General features: G+C 37.1%; 1 protein-coding gene across 2 annotated transcripts in view; it reads left to right on the plus strand.

Annotated features, from left to right (window-relative positions):
* GUCY1A2 (guanylate cyclase 1 soluble subunit alpha 2) overlaps positions 1–14,266 on the plus strand; it is a 331,166-nt gene that overhangs the window by 75,497 nt on the left and 241,403 nt on the right. For both annotated transcript variants that reach the window (XM_078432697.2, XM_078432698.2), the window contains exon 4: positions 948–1,666. In XM_078432697.2, coding sequence (XP_078288823.1) covers positions 948–1,666 — 719 coding nt within the window. The remainder of the gene's footprint in view (positions 1–947; positions 1,667–14,266) is intronic.

The following is a 14,266-nucleotide window of genomic DNA, read 5'->3' on the forward strand; positions in this document are numbered from 1 at the left end:
TCCACCCTTCTGCCATTTTTAGTTTCTTGTTTTGTCCCTCTCTCCCTAGTGTCTCACTTCATTCCTTCTGTTCACACTAGATAATCCATTACCTTTCTCTGCTCAAGTACCATAAATTCCCTCTCTGGTTGACATTTCCCACTTAACAGAAGAATTTTGGTAAGTCAAATAGTAATAGTGGATGGGCACGACAGAGAAACAAGCTGATAGCTGCTTCTGAAAAGTTTCTTTACCAATGAGGGAAACCATTAAGAAAAAGATCTTGTTTGTGATAATTATAGCAAATGGAAAACAAACTGTTGCAGCTAAATTATCAGCATTTAGAAAGTTTGTGCTACAGGGGGTTGAGGTAAGGGGGGAGGCATGAACAGGCAGAGCACAGAGGATTTCTAGAGCAGCAAAACTAGTCTGTGTGATGCTGTAATGGTGGACACATATCCCTACACATTTGTCCAAGCCCAAAGACATACAACACCAAGAGTGAACCCTACTGTAAACTAACGACTGATGGTGTTGTGTCATTATAGTTCATTGATTGTAACAGATGCACCACTGTAGTGCATGACTGATTGTATGTGTGGGGTGGGGTGGGGTGGGGAGGTTGTGCGTTTGTGGAAAGAGGGTTCTATGGAAAATATCTATACTTTGTGCTCACTTTTGCTGTGAATCTCAAACTGCTCTAAAAAATAAAGTCTACTTAAAAACAAAAGCAACAAACATAAAGGAAGCTTATGCCCATCAACGTCTTAGAAGCCCCCAGAAGATGGATTGAAATTTTCTTTCTCTAATTCAAAATGAATTAATCTCTCTGGGAATCTGTGGGCCCAAGGGAAACACCTCTCCAGCTTCACTGCCTAGTTATCTCATTTGATGAGCATTCAAAAAAAAGCTATAAATTCGATTATTTTATTGCACTTGACTAACATGTGCTTCCCATTTACCTCTAGGTTTGAAGTTCGAGGAACTTCAAGAAAGATTTGGTGAGGAGTTCTTTAATATATGCTTTGATGAGAATGAGAGAGTCCTTCGAGCCGTAGGTGGCACTTTGCAGGACTTTTTTAATGGCTTTGATGCTCTTTTGGAACACATCAGAACTTCCTTTGGGAAACAGGCCACGCTGGAGTCCCCATCGTTCCTGTGCAAGGAGCTCCCCGAGGGCGCCCTTCTGCTTCACTACTTCCGTCCTCACCACGTTGTGGGCTTCGCGATGCTGGGCATGATCAAGGCTGCAGGAAAGAAGATCTACCGGCTGGACGTCAGCGTGGAGCAGGTGGCCAATGAGAAACTGTGCTCCGATGCTTCGAACCCAGGCAACTGTAGCTGTCTTACCTTCCTCATCAAAGAATGTGACAATACTGATGCCGTGAAGAACCTTCCCCGGGGAGCCTCCCGAGTCCCTGCCGACCTCAGAATCAGCATCAGCACCTTCTGCAGGGCCTTCCCTTTCCACTTGATGTTCGACGCCCACATGTCCGTCCTGCAGCTGGGGGAAGGCCTGCGGAAGCAGCTGCGTTGCGACACCCACAAAGTGCTCAGGTTTGAGGACTGCTTCGAGATCGTTTCTCCAAAGGTCAGTGCCGCCTTTGAGAGGGTCCTGTTGCGACTGTCCACCCCGTTTGTGATCAGGACCAAGCCTGAGGCTTCCGGCACTGAAAATAAAGACAAGGTGAGTGGCCATGGGCTCGAGATGGGTGATGGGGACTGGAAGAGTGCATAATTATTTCTGTAAATTACATGCCGGCGGTACTTGTAATTATTTAGGCGAGAGAGCTTAAAGTGCCATTTAGAAAATTACTGGTCCCTGAATGTATGGAAAAGGATTTGGCCTTATTCCCAGCCATTTTGCATAGTGTCTGCCTCTTTCATTAATTTATTTCAGCATATAAAAAGAAGACACTTATTAATACCAGCCACAGTAATTACAAAAATGATAGGACTCACCAAGAACCTGATCCTGTAAACCCATGAATATTTCTACCAACTGAAGGCAAACAGGAGAGAAATGGAAAGGCGGATTCCAACAGTGTGGGGCCTGCTCACCTTCTCCTTAAATAACTATGGGTGGAAAGCTAGCTCCACTTTGAATATGCTCTGTTCTAAATGTCATAATTTAGGAACGTCTTGGTTGCATCCTATTTTTGTCTCAGTGTGCAGAATAATGGATTTTCTAAGAGTTGGAAATTAAGTGGCTACTTCAAGAGTGCTTTTCTCAATAGATTGTAGCATTGACACAGGGACTCGTTCCTTTAGAACAGGCTCACTGCTTGGAGAACAGCATCAACACTAGGAATTGTTATTAATTTCTTGGAATCCCTGTTTGGAAAATCTGGGTTATTAAGAAATGAAAAGATAAAAGAAGAATCTTAAATAGTTGACACAAATATGTGCCCTCGGGTAAAGCTTTTTTTTTTTTTTTTTTTTTTTTTTTTAGAGGAAGTCAACATTAAAATAGGAGTGTGAAGAAAAGTTAGTCATTATTGTTTTAAACACAAAAATAAATGATATAAATGATATTCTTCTGCAGTGGACCTTTGTGTGTATCAACTGCCAGTAGAGCTTTTTGGTATTTTGTGACAAGGAAAGTATGGGGCGCCTGGGTGGCTCAGTCAGTTAAGCATCTGACTTCGGTTCAGGTCATGATCTCGCAGTCCGTGGGTTCAAGACCTGCATTGGGCTCTGTGCTGACAGCTCAGAGTCTGAGCCTGCTTCAGATTCTGTGTCCCCCCTCACTCTTTGCCCTCCCCTGCTCATGCTCTGTCTCTCTCTCTCTCTCTCTCTCTCTCAAAAATAAATAAAATGTTAAAAAAATTAAAAAAAAAAGTGAACTTCTTCTAGGTGATTCAGCTTGTTCACAAGCATTTTAGGGAAAGCTGTTGACTTTTGGAAATGAACAGGCTCCTGTGGGCTAAAGGAAAGATGAGTTGTAGACACAATTAAAAACTCAGTGAATGAGTACTCACGTATTCTGACATGACTGCCATGATAAATAAATGAGAGACTAGCCCCCTGAAAGCAGAGCCAAAGACATTTTTGAGGATTTTCTGTAGCATTCGTTTTAGAACTGCTTTTTATAATTTTGAAATTCAATGGAAACATTTTAAGCAAAACACTTGGGAAATAGGGAACGATGCCCGTTTATTCAGGATAACTGGATCCCATGACTTAGGAAACTCATACAAGTGCTGTTTTCATCATTTAGATTCAGTGATTCGAAAGCTTCTAAGGATAAACTTGAAAATTCCAGCTTGGCATGCTTGGGTATTTTAGTCTGAATGAATTGTTATTATTTCTGTTTGATTACACATGGTGTTTTAAATAATATTTTTCACATATATATTATATGTATTTATATGTTCAGTGATTGCTACCCCTTCTTGAAGCTTGTTGCAAAAGAACGAAGTTGTTTAGTGTATGTTTTTGTCCGTATTTGTAGGTGATTTAAATTTGAAATTATTCTGTCCTTTTAATTTAGAGAATAATAAAACTGTTGGTTCTGTTTTACAGAAGTGAAGTGTTTGGCTAGAAGGGTGTGAGCAGTGTTGGCCTTTAAAATTGAAGTTTATATTTTTGAAAATGTGCCTGCAGTAGAATATGTTATTACCAATGTTAATTGCTTTATATATTTTGTAGATTGGAGAAAAATTAATTCAATCCATAGTTATTGCTACAGATTTTCCCCCTTTATTTCATCTGGCTTGTATTTATTTCATTTGTGTACCATGGTGAGGAATAGACATAATGAAATGACGACTCACAGGTCAAGGCCCCCTGCCAATTCCAGTAATAGGAAAATGTGCTCATTGAGAAGATGCCATTGTAACTTAAACATGGCAGTGACAGCTTAAAAATAAAGCAATAGGGCAGGATTTTTTCTTAGAATAGGACAGCAATCCTCTCATCCTTAGGCTTATAGTTCTGCTTATTCACCTGGGTTTGCCAGAAGGGGTCATTTGGGAAGTTCTTCTTGGCCCCAATTGGAACTGTGGTCAGTAACATTATGTCATGGAGTCTTAACCAGAGGAATAATGTTTTTGAATTACTATGTTTCCAAATCCCAAGTTTGTATTTTCTTAACACATGGAAAGAGGAAAGAAAACCAAGGTTAACAATTAGGATTCTCTTGATAAATTTGACCTTATTATTCATTATTTTCCCCATAATAGCTGTTCTTATCAATGAATAACTCCATGTTGTCTAAACTTTCTAATTTTTTATGGGGCTTTGATAAGAAAGTGCTAGTTTCATTTCTGTTTTACTTATTAAAATTTTTTTTAAATGTTTTATCTATTCTTGAGAGAGAGACCATGAGCCAGGGAGGGGCAGAGTGAGAGAGGGAGACACAGAATCGAAAGCAGGCCCCAGGCTCTGAGCTGTCAGCACAGAGCATGATGTGGGGCTTTAACTCACAAGCTGTGAGATCATGACCTGAGCCGAAGTCAGACGCTCAACCGACTGAGCCACCCAGGCACCCCAAGAAAGTGCTATTTTTCAATAATTTAGGATATTCCTTGGTCCAACGGTGAAGGCTTTCATGATGATTTAACTGTTTTGGCTGTGCACTAATACCTGCCATCCAAAAAACCAAAATAAAACGCCAGATACCCAAGAAATGAAAACCAAGAGCTGATTGTGTAGCTGAATGACAGTAAATCGTTTGCGGAATGAATTGTAATGCTTCTGCTAAACAAGATCTTTGTCATTTTGTGTTATCAGTCACTGGTTAACCATGTGATTAGAGGGAGAACATGCTTGTGAGCAGTTTGATAAATACTAATGGATCAGAAAGCCATCATCCTAGTTCCAGAGAACTTGCCTTGTGATTGTGTAGTAATAAGTGAATGAGACCAGAAGGGGGAATGTCACCGAGAGACATCATATGCAGTCATCAGTGGCAGGCTTCAATTCAGCAGACTTTAGAGGTCAGGAGGGACTCTTCCAGGTGGATTGACCCAGCTTTGAGTCCCTCTATTTGGCTCCCTCTGCATCTTCTAAGTGATCACCTATGCCTTACACAGTCTCCTCTCTCTCTTTTCTTCTCTGCCCATGTGGCATTTCTGTGTTTTTATCTTTCCTTAAAGCTCACCTTCTTTTCATCACGTTTCTTTATCAGATGTCAGGCATTAAATATGAATGAATTAGTTCATTATTTAAAAAAGAACAGATTCAGCATTGGGAATTAAGGGTGAATTATGAATCTCTTAATTTGTACTTGCATCTTTAGGTCATTCAAATCTAACTATTTGGAGAATTTGGAAGTTTGTCACATCAGTCTTTGGAGGCATTGTGGTGAGTTTAAGAGGAAATTTGTTGCGGTGCAATGTGCAGCTTGGGGCGTTACATCTAGTCCTATGAATCTAATGTATTGACATAGATTCCAAAGCCTCTTTGTATGGAGGGGCCATGTGTGTAAAGAGGGCTGTTAGAAACTGGACGATGGCCCATGGCTTCCTTCTCCACATTATAAGGTGATAGTGTGTGGGAAAGTGGAGGTAGCTTGGGCGAGAGGCGTCTCAGACCCGTGATTTTAGTAAATCCCTGTAATCTGAGCCTCAGGTTAATTCATCTGGAAATTAAGAAACCCAGATGAATAATTAGTATTTATACTCCTTATTAAGTCATCTTTAACATGTGTAAATTTATAGGAAGTCAGTGGGTCATGAAAGTTGCTATCATCCCTTTGATTCAATGAATTCAGGCAATTTCAAAGAGAAGCAGAGGGGAATCTGACTTTTCAACCATGAAGAGTCATCCTCTTATCAGGACCGACTTAAAGTAATTCTCTGACAGCTTAGGCTGCCTACCTCAAACACTTTTTTGTAAGGATTAAATGACAATCCATGTAAAATTTTTCTATCTTCAGCTTCAGTGTAAGCCATGATTATTATTTTTGCTCTACACACTTGTAACCTCCTTCCTATCTGTTCTCCTCCTCACTTATGGCCTTAGAAAAGAAGGTACTGGACATCAGTAGGTTTAATAGTTTTAAAGAAATATGAAACCTGCTGGTATAACATCTCCCTAAAATATGACTTGGGGATCTGCTTTTTTCTTTATAAACTGTTCTTGTTTTAAAATCGTGAGTCTCCTTTTCAGAGTCACTGAAGTTTGGAATCAAGTTTTTACTACCTGGGTCTACTAATACCTTTTATATACACATGTGATAGTGCTCTGCTGTGCCAATGGCTTCCAAGATAAAACCAACTGATTAGCTTAGGCACAACCTGAAATAACAGTGGATTTGAGAAACAATAAATAACATGAGTTCTTTTGATATTTTTTTCTTAGCAGCAACGCTTCAAAGAACTTTAATAATATTGTGGAAGGAGTCCAGGTTTTGAAATACATCATCCCACAACAGAGCAATGGCATTGTTACTCATTTTCACTTGTGTTCTCAGAGTTGGAACTGAGGAAAAGCATGAACAATAATAACACATTTCTTTTTCAATCCCTAGAAATATCCCCAGGTCTGTCTTATTCTCCCCCCGTCCCTACCCCAGGTCTGTCTTATTAATTAGAAGCCACAAAACAAATGCTAGGAAATAATTTTAAAAGAATACGGAATTAACCTCTGATTTTCTGTGGTCAGATCAGCTTCCAGACTCCTTTATTTTTCCCAGACATGTGCCCATTTTCTCCTGACACGATGATTGAAAAGTTGAAAATATATTTATTAATCTTACTATGCCATAATGACACCATTGAAAGACAAATTTCACCTGGCTGTCAAGAGTATATCATTTGACTTCAACTTCAGTTCAGTTTAGTGTGGGAAAATGTGAGTTTTTTTTTTCTCTCTTCAGACTGAAACAGTCTGCTAGAGAATTTCAAATATTGAACGATAATTTTAGTGATGGACAAAATGCCATTAGGGCTTTCTCTATAAATTAGCATTATAGAACATAGTCATAACTCAAGTCACAACTATCTGGAGTTTGCTTTGCTCTTGTAGTTATAAATGAGATGTCTAATTTTTGTGGGTTTTTTTGTTTTTGTTTTTGTTTGTTTGTCTTTTCTCTGGAACTGCTTCCTGACCATAAACTGCCTTTTAAAGTGTGTTGGACAAATTTGGATTCTGACACCAGTATTGCTGAGGCTCATTCCGGGTCTTTCAATCTTTAAATGCCTATAAAGTTAAAATGTCTGCATAGTGCCATGCTACCGTCCAGTTACCGTATTCTATAGAGAGGACAAGGTATTTGTTACTTGGTGAATTATATATTCATTATAGTGACCTCCATGCCTCAAGTGCCCATTTACCACGTTTTAATTTTTGTTAGCAGGAAAGATTGCACCTGAACTAACAAAAGGTGTCTCCTACCATAGATGAGATACCATTGACTGCTAGAGTGGTACCTTCTTGGAGGGGAGGGGGAATTGGCCCTTTGAGTTACAAATTGTTCAGAATCTTTCTTTAATTGATCCTTTTGTTTTAGCTGGTAGCTTTCAGTCTCAGTTAAATTAAAAGCTGAAGAGCTGTTTGGAATTCATTGCCCACCTCCTCTGTTTTAAAGATGCTCTTAATTCATATTAACATTTTTCATAAGTATACAGCATAGTAATTTTTAGTTAGTGTATGTGCAACTATCACAACAGTAGAATTTTAGAACACTTTATTGCCTCCCCCGGCCCCAAACAAAGTTTCCTGTGCCCATTTGTGATCAATCTTTGCTCCTACTCCTGATCCCAGGCAACCACTGGCCTACATACATCTATATAGATTTGTCGTTTCTTGACCTTTCTTAAAAACGTAATCATACAAATATGTAGTCTTTTTTGGTCAGCATAATGTTTTTGAGGTTTATCCATGTTGTTGCATGTATGGTAATTTGTTCATTTTTAGTACAGTGTTTCATTGCACATATATACTGTGTTTCTTGTTTTGTTTTGTTTTTTTTTTCCATTTACTAGTTGATAGACACTGGAAACAAAGTCTGATTTCAGACTTTGGCTGTCCTGAATAATGTTGCAATGAACATCTGCATATAAGTGATTGTGTTGGATATATTTCCAGTTCTCCTTGGTAGATTCCTAGCAGAGGAATTGCCGTGTCATATACTAAGTATATGTTTCACTTTTTAAAGAATTGCTGTGCTGTTGAACAAAGAGGCTATGCTATCTCACATTTGACCAACATATGAGGCTTCACGCTTCTTCACGTTCTCACCAACACTAGGTATTGGCATTCTTTTTGATCATGACCATCCTGGTGGATGTAAAGTAGTATCTTGGGTTTTAGTTCACATTTCCCCGATGACTGGTGATGTTAAGCATCTTCTCTTGTGCTTATTAGCCATTGGTATAATTTCTTTGGTTAAATGTCTAATCAAATGTTTTGCCCATATCGGTGTTGTTTGTCTTCCTATTGAATTTAAAAAAATATATACATTCTAGATACTGACTTCAAAAATTACTGTCTTTTGAAGCACAATGGTACTGTGATGGTACCATTATTTTCTTTTAGGAAGCTTGCTTTTAGTATGGTATCTCACAAATCTTTGTATAACTGAAGGCCACAGATTTTCTCCTTTGTTTTCTTCTAGATGTTTTATGGTTTTAAATCTTAATTTGTGATTCATTTTGAGGTGTATTTTGTGTATGCCATGTGGGCCCAAGTTTTTGTTTTTTGTTTTTTATTTGTTTGCAGGTAGATTTCCAGTTGTCTCTGCTCAGTTTTTGAGAAAACGATCTTTTCGCCATTGAATTGCCTTTGCAACTTTGTCAAAAATCAATTGACTGTACATTTTTTCTTGCCTTTCTGTTCTTTTTCATTTTTTTTTAAAGATACCTAACTGTATGGTGATAACACAGTGTCTTGATTACTGGATCAAAATAAGTTTTGCAATTGGGTAAGTCTTCCAAGTTTGTTCTTTTTCAAAGTTGTGTTGGCTATTCTTGGTCCTTTGTATTTCCACATAAAGTTTAGGATACCCTTGTCAATTTCCAAAATAGCTTCTAGTATTTTTATAGGGATTTTACTGAATCTGTAGGTTTATTTAGAAAGAAGAGCTGTCTTAAAATACTGAGCCTTCCATTCCATGAAGTTATCTCTCTCAGTTAATTTAGATCTTCTTTAACTTTTGTCAACATTTTGTTTGTTTCTTGATACAACAAAGACAATATTTTTAAATGGTATTTTTGTATAGAAATACAAATCATTTTTGTATATTGATCTTGAGTCCTATGGTCTTACTAAACTCATATTAGAATAGTTTACTATTACAGAATAGGAAAAATGCTATTTTGTGGGGGAGGGGGGTATTTAGGATTTTTTACATAGGAGGTCATGTAGTCTGAGAGTTAGGATAGTTATCCTTCTTTCTTTTTATTTTGTCTTTCTTTGTCTATCTCCCTCCCTGTATTTCTCCCTCCCTACTTCTTTCTCTCTCTCTCCCTACCTTTGCCCTGGTTAGAACCTTCAGTACAGTGTTGAATAGAAGTGGTGATAGTGGATATCCTTGCCTTTTTCTGAACTTAAAAAGTAAAGCATTCAGTCTTTTACCCTCCATGTGATGTTAGCTGTAGGGTATTTATGTTCTTAACACAGATGGAGGAAATTCCTTTCTATTCCTAGTTTGTTGAGACTTTGTATCATGAATAGGTGTTAGATTGTGTACCATCTATTTTCTTTTATCTATTGAGATGATCGTGTGGTTTTGCCTTTCTCTTAATATGAGATACTAATTATTTCCGGATGTTGAACTCAAAATCTTGAGATAAATCCCACTTGGTCATATTTATGTGTTATAAACCTTTTTATATGTTGCTAAATTTGGTTTGCTGATGTTTTGTTAAGGATTTTTGCATCTTTGTTCATGAGAGATATTGGTCTTTAGATTTTGTCATTTCTTTCTTTCTTTCTTTCTCTCTCTCTCTCTCTCTCTCTCTCTCTCTCTCTCTCTTTCTTTCTTTCTTTCTTTCTTTCTTTTGCAGTGTCTTTGGCCTCAGAGAATGAGTTGGGAAGTGTTTGCTATTATTCATTTTCTGAAAGACTTAGTGTAGGATAGTTAATATTTGTTTTTGAATGTTTCATAAATAGATACTGTTTGCATGGTATATCTTTTTTTTTTACCTTTTCACTTTCAACCTGTGTTTGCCTTTGAATCTGAAGGGTGTTTCTTACAGATAAAGTTGGCTTTCACTTTTTTATACACCCTGAATAATCTCTGCATTTTGACTGGATTGTAGTGTATTCACGTTTAATGTAATTGTTGACTTGTTTGGAATTACATCTACGGTTTTGTTTTCTATGTGTCTCATGTTTCTTTGTTCCCATGTTCCTCTTTCAAGAATTCTTTTGCATTAAATGAATATTTTTAGCATGATACTTTAATTCCTTATTTATTTTACAAATATATTTTAAAGTTATTTTATTAGTGGATGCTCTAGAGATTAGAATGCATAATTTAGCTTGTTATAAGCTCTTTCAAATTAATACTGCCCTGGTGTTGGTAGACAGTTCTGTTCTTACACAGTTCCATTCCTTCTCTCCCACCACCTTTTGTGATGCAGTTTACATGTTATAAACCTAGTTATATGTAATAATTGTGATTATTATGTATAGGATAATAATTACATATATTATTTGTAACTATATATTTTTTTAATTAATTAGGAAAAAAACATATATTCCAGTGTATTATATATTCTATTTCTTTTTAAAGTTTTAATTCAAATTCCATTTAACATACTGTATAATATTATATTTAAGTGTACAATATAGTGATTCAACATTTCCATGCATCACCGGATGCTCATCACAAGTGCCTTCCTTCATCCCCATCACCTATTTTACCCCTCCCCCCACCCAATTCCCCTGTGGTAAACATCAGTTTGTTCTCTATAGTTAAGAGTATGTTTTTGGTTTGTCTCTCTTTTTTCCCCCGAATGCTCACTTTTTTTTATTTCTTAAATTCCACATATGAGTGAAATCATGTGGTATTTGTTCTCCCTCTGACTGACTTATTTCACTACCATAATACACTCTGGCTTCATTCATGTTGTTGTGAATGGCAATATTTCATTCTTTTTTAGGGCTGAGTATTATTCCATTGTGTGTGTGTGTGTGTGTGTGTGTGTGTGTGTGTGTGTGTATGCACACCATATCTTCTTTATGCATTCATCAGTTGATGGACAGTTGGGCTCTCTCCATAGTTTGACCATTGTTGATAATGCTGCTATAAACAACATTGGGGCATCTGTTTAATTTCTTTCTTTCTTTCTTTCTTTCTTTCTTTCTTTCTTTCTTTCTAACAAATAAAGCTACATATTTTTTGGCTACTGAAGATTTTTAATCCTATTTTTTCAATCTGTTCCTGGAATCTTTTTATTAAGTTTTTTTTATTATGAAATAATTTATACTTTGTAAAAAATGTAGATCATGGGGTGCCTGGGTGGCTCAGTCGGTTAAGCATCTGACTTCGGCTCAGGTCATGATCTCGCGGTCTGTAAGTTCAAGCCCCGCGTCAGGCTCTGTGCTGACAGCTCAGAGCCCGGAGCCTGTTTCAGATTCTGTGTCTCCCTCTCTCTCTGACCCTCCCCCATTCATGCTGTCTCTCCCTGTCTCAAAAATAAATAAACGTTAAAAAAAAATGTAGATCATTAAAAAAGCTATTTTATTAGCACTTTGAAGTATTCACTGATAACATTTTGGTATACTTATTTTTACTTTTTCCTATAAATCTCTTTTTTTATATAGTTTTAGATAATTGGATCTAAAAATTGTTTCTCTGATAAAAGAGTAACATGTGCCAATTTAGTCTTTACAGTTTTTTTTTTTTTTTCAGATTATCATTAGTGTAGTTACTTTTTTGTGTGTCATTTTTTGTTTACTCAGTAACAGTCTAACATACTTTGGCACACCTACTAACTCTATCCCTGTTAGTTCTCATGTAATTGTCTTGTGTGATTGTTTATTTACTTTCCTATAAAAAATAGTTATGGAGAAATTTTGGCCCAGGAACTTCTGTTCTTTGCAAATATAAGTCTAGTCTTTATCAGTCAACACTATTTGCATATTTCAGTATCTCCTTCTCTTATACTTCATCCTTTTTATAAATAGCATTGGTTGAAATGACAGGTGTATCTCTGAGTATATATATATTTTTTGTGCCCATGTGGGAACCCAGCAATTCAGTTGAACCACAAGGCCAGTATGTACCTTTATGTATCCTTGTTTTTCTCTGAGCAGCAACTGAACTTGGTCAGCTGAATACTCCAAGATCATTAGACAAACACTGTTGACATGTCAATGTTGTTATGACTACCATAGTATGTGTCTCGTAAGAGAACACACATTAGTTGTCTAGGCAAGCTTCACCCTATATTCATCCAAAAAGGACCTCAGAGGCCACCATTTACTGTGTTAATTGTATGGTGGGAAGGCAGCTTAAGTGGTCCTGACTTCCTGAAGATCTCAGAGACATGAAAACACAATGTACTAGATTTTCTTTTCTCCTTTATTCATGTCACGTCTTTACTCTTCAAGATTCTGAGAGTTGTTATAATTGAGTTCCAGAACACTGATCACGACTTCTTGACTGTGGAAGCAACTTGTACATCATTCTTTAAACTATATCTTCTTTCTTTTTTCAAGTGGATTTTATGATAGCGCGTAATGATTCTGGTTCTGATAGAAACAGTTAGCTCTATATGTATCTTGGTTGGACATCCTCCTCCAGAAAGCACAGAAGGGATGTTGAGAGGCAGTATTTTGTGTGATTAAGAATGTCATCTTTGGACCAGAACTTCCCAAATTCCAACTCTGTCACTTACTTGCTGGATGATCTTGAGCAATTTAACTTTTAAAAACTTGTTTTTCTTGCCAACCTTATGGCCAGTGGGCCTTTCTTGTACCCTCCCATTTTCCCTGCACAACTATCACATTCTCCTGATGTCTACAAATATGTTTACTACTTCCATTTTACAAATAAACATATCTAACATTTCCTTGGTGGCTTCTCATATCTTTAATTCTTGATTTTGACTAAGCCCTGTTCCTTTTCTTAAATTTGAGTGTTACTCATTCTTAATGTGGTTTAATATTTAAATATGAAATATAATATTATATATATTCATTAATTCACGCAAAGCACTCAAAACAGTACCTGGGCTATTGAAAGATACTAAGTGCCTTGCATGAAAATATTCATAAGAAAGATGTGGAAACTTCCTTCAAGTATTTGAATAGTTATCAAATAGAAGAAAGATACTATTTATTCCACTTTATTTCAGAAAGCAAAACCAGGATCAAAGTGCAGATTATAATGGAGTAGATTTGGTTTTAGGATTAAGAGGAACTTTCCAATCATTAGATACATTTAAAATGGAGTGAGCTGCCGTTCAAGATAGTCAGCTATGCGATACTTGGGAATTCAAAAATATATTAAATGATAACCTCTTAGAAATATTTTATCAAAGATTCAGAGAGGGAATCCCAAAATCTTCAGAGGTAAATAATAGCACATTGTTTTTAAAATGCTATTTTAAGGGTGCCTGGGTGGCGCAGTCGGTTAAGCGTCTGACTTCAGCCAGGTCACGATCTCGCGGTCCGTGAGTTCGAGCCCCGCGTCAGGCTCTGGGCTGATGGCTCGGAGCCTGGAGCCTGTTTCCGATTCTGTGTCTCCCTCTCTCTCTGCCCCTCCCCCGTTCATGCTCTCTCTCTGTCCCAAAAATAAATAAAAAACGTTGAAAAAAAAATTTAAAATGCTATTTTATGGAATAAGAGCAGTACCTATGTTTTTCTTTTTGTCTGTCAGTAACACCAGCTGACATTTGTTGCTCTTACCATTTGACAGGTGGCACTGTGCTGTTTTTTTTTTTTCTTTAATTATTTTGAATACAGTTGACACATGGTATTATGTTAGTTACAGGTGCACAGCATGGTGACATGATGAGTTTGAACATGCCACCAGCTCACCACAGGTGCAGTTCCCATCTGACTGGAACACTGCTTCTCCCCATGTCCTCCACCCGTGTTGCCTACTCCCCTCCCCTCTGGGGACAGCTAGTTTGTTCTCAGGGTCTGCAGGCCTGTTTCTGCTTTATATTTGTTGATTTACGTGTTTTGTTTCTTTAGATTCCACATAAGAGTGGAATCGTACAGTATCTTTCTCAGTCTGACTTATTTCACTGAGCCAGAGTAGTTCATATCTGACAGACATTCTGTGCTTTTATGAGGATAAGCTTTGATACCATTTTATTTGCTTTCCTGAACTGATGAATTTGTGAAATAGACATTTCTGTAAAAGCTGTAATTTTAGTTATCA

This window comes from Panthera onca, chromosome D1, assembly GCF_046562875.1.
Source record: "Panthera onca isolate mPanOnc1 chromosome D1, mPanOnc1 haplotype 2, whole genome shotgun sequence".
Classification (NCBI taxonomy): Eukaryota; Metazoa; Chordata; class Mammalia; order Carnivora; family Felidae; genus Panthera; species Panthera onca.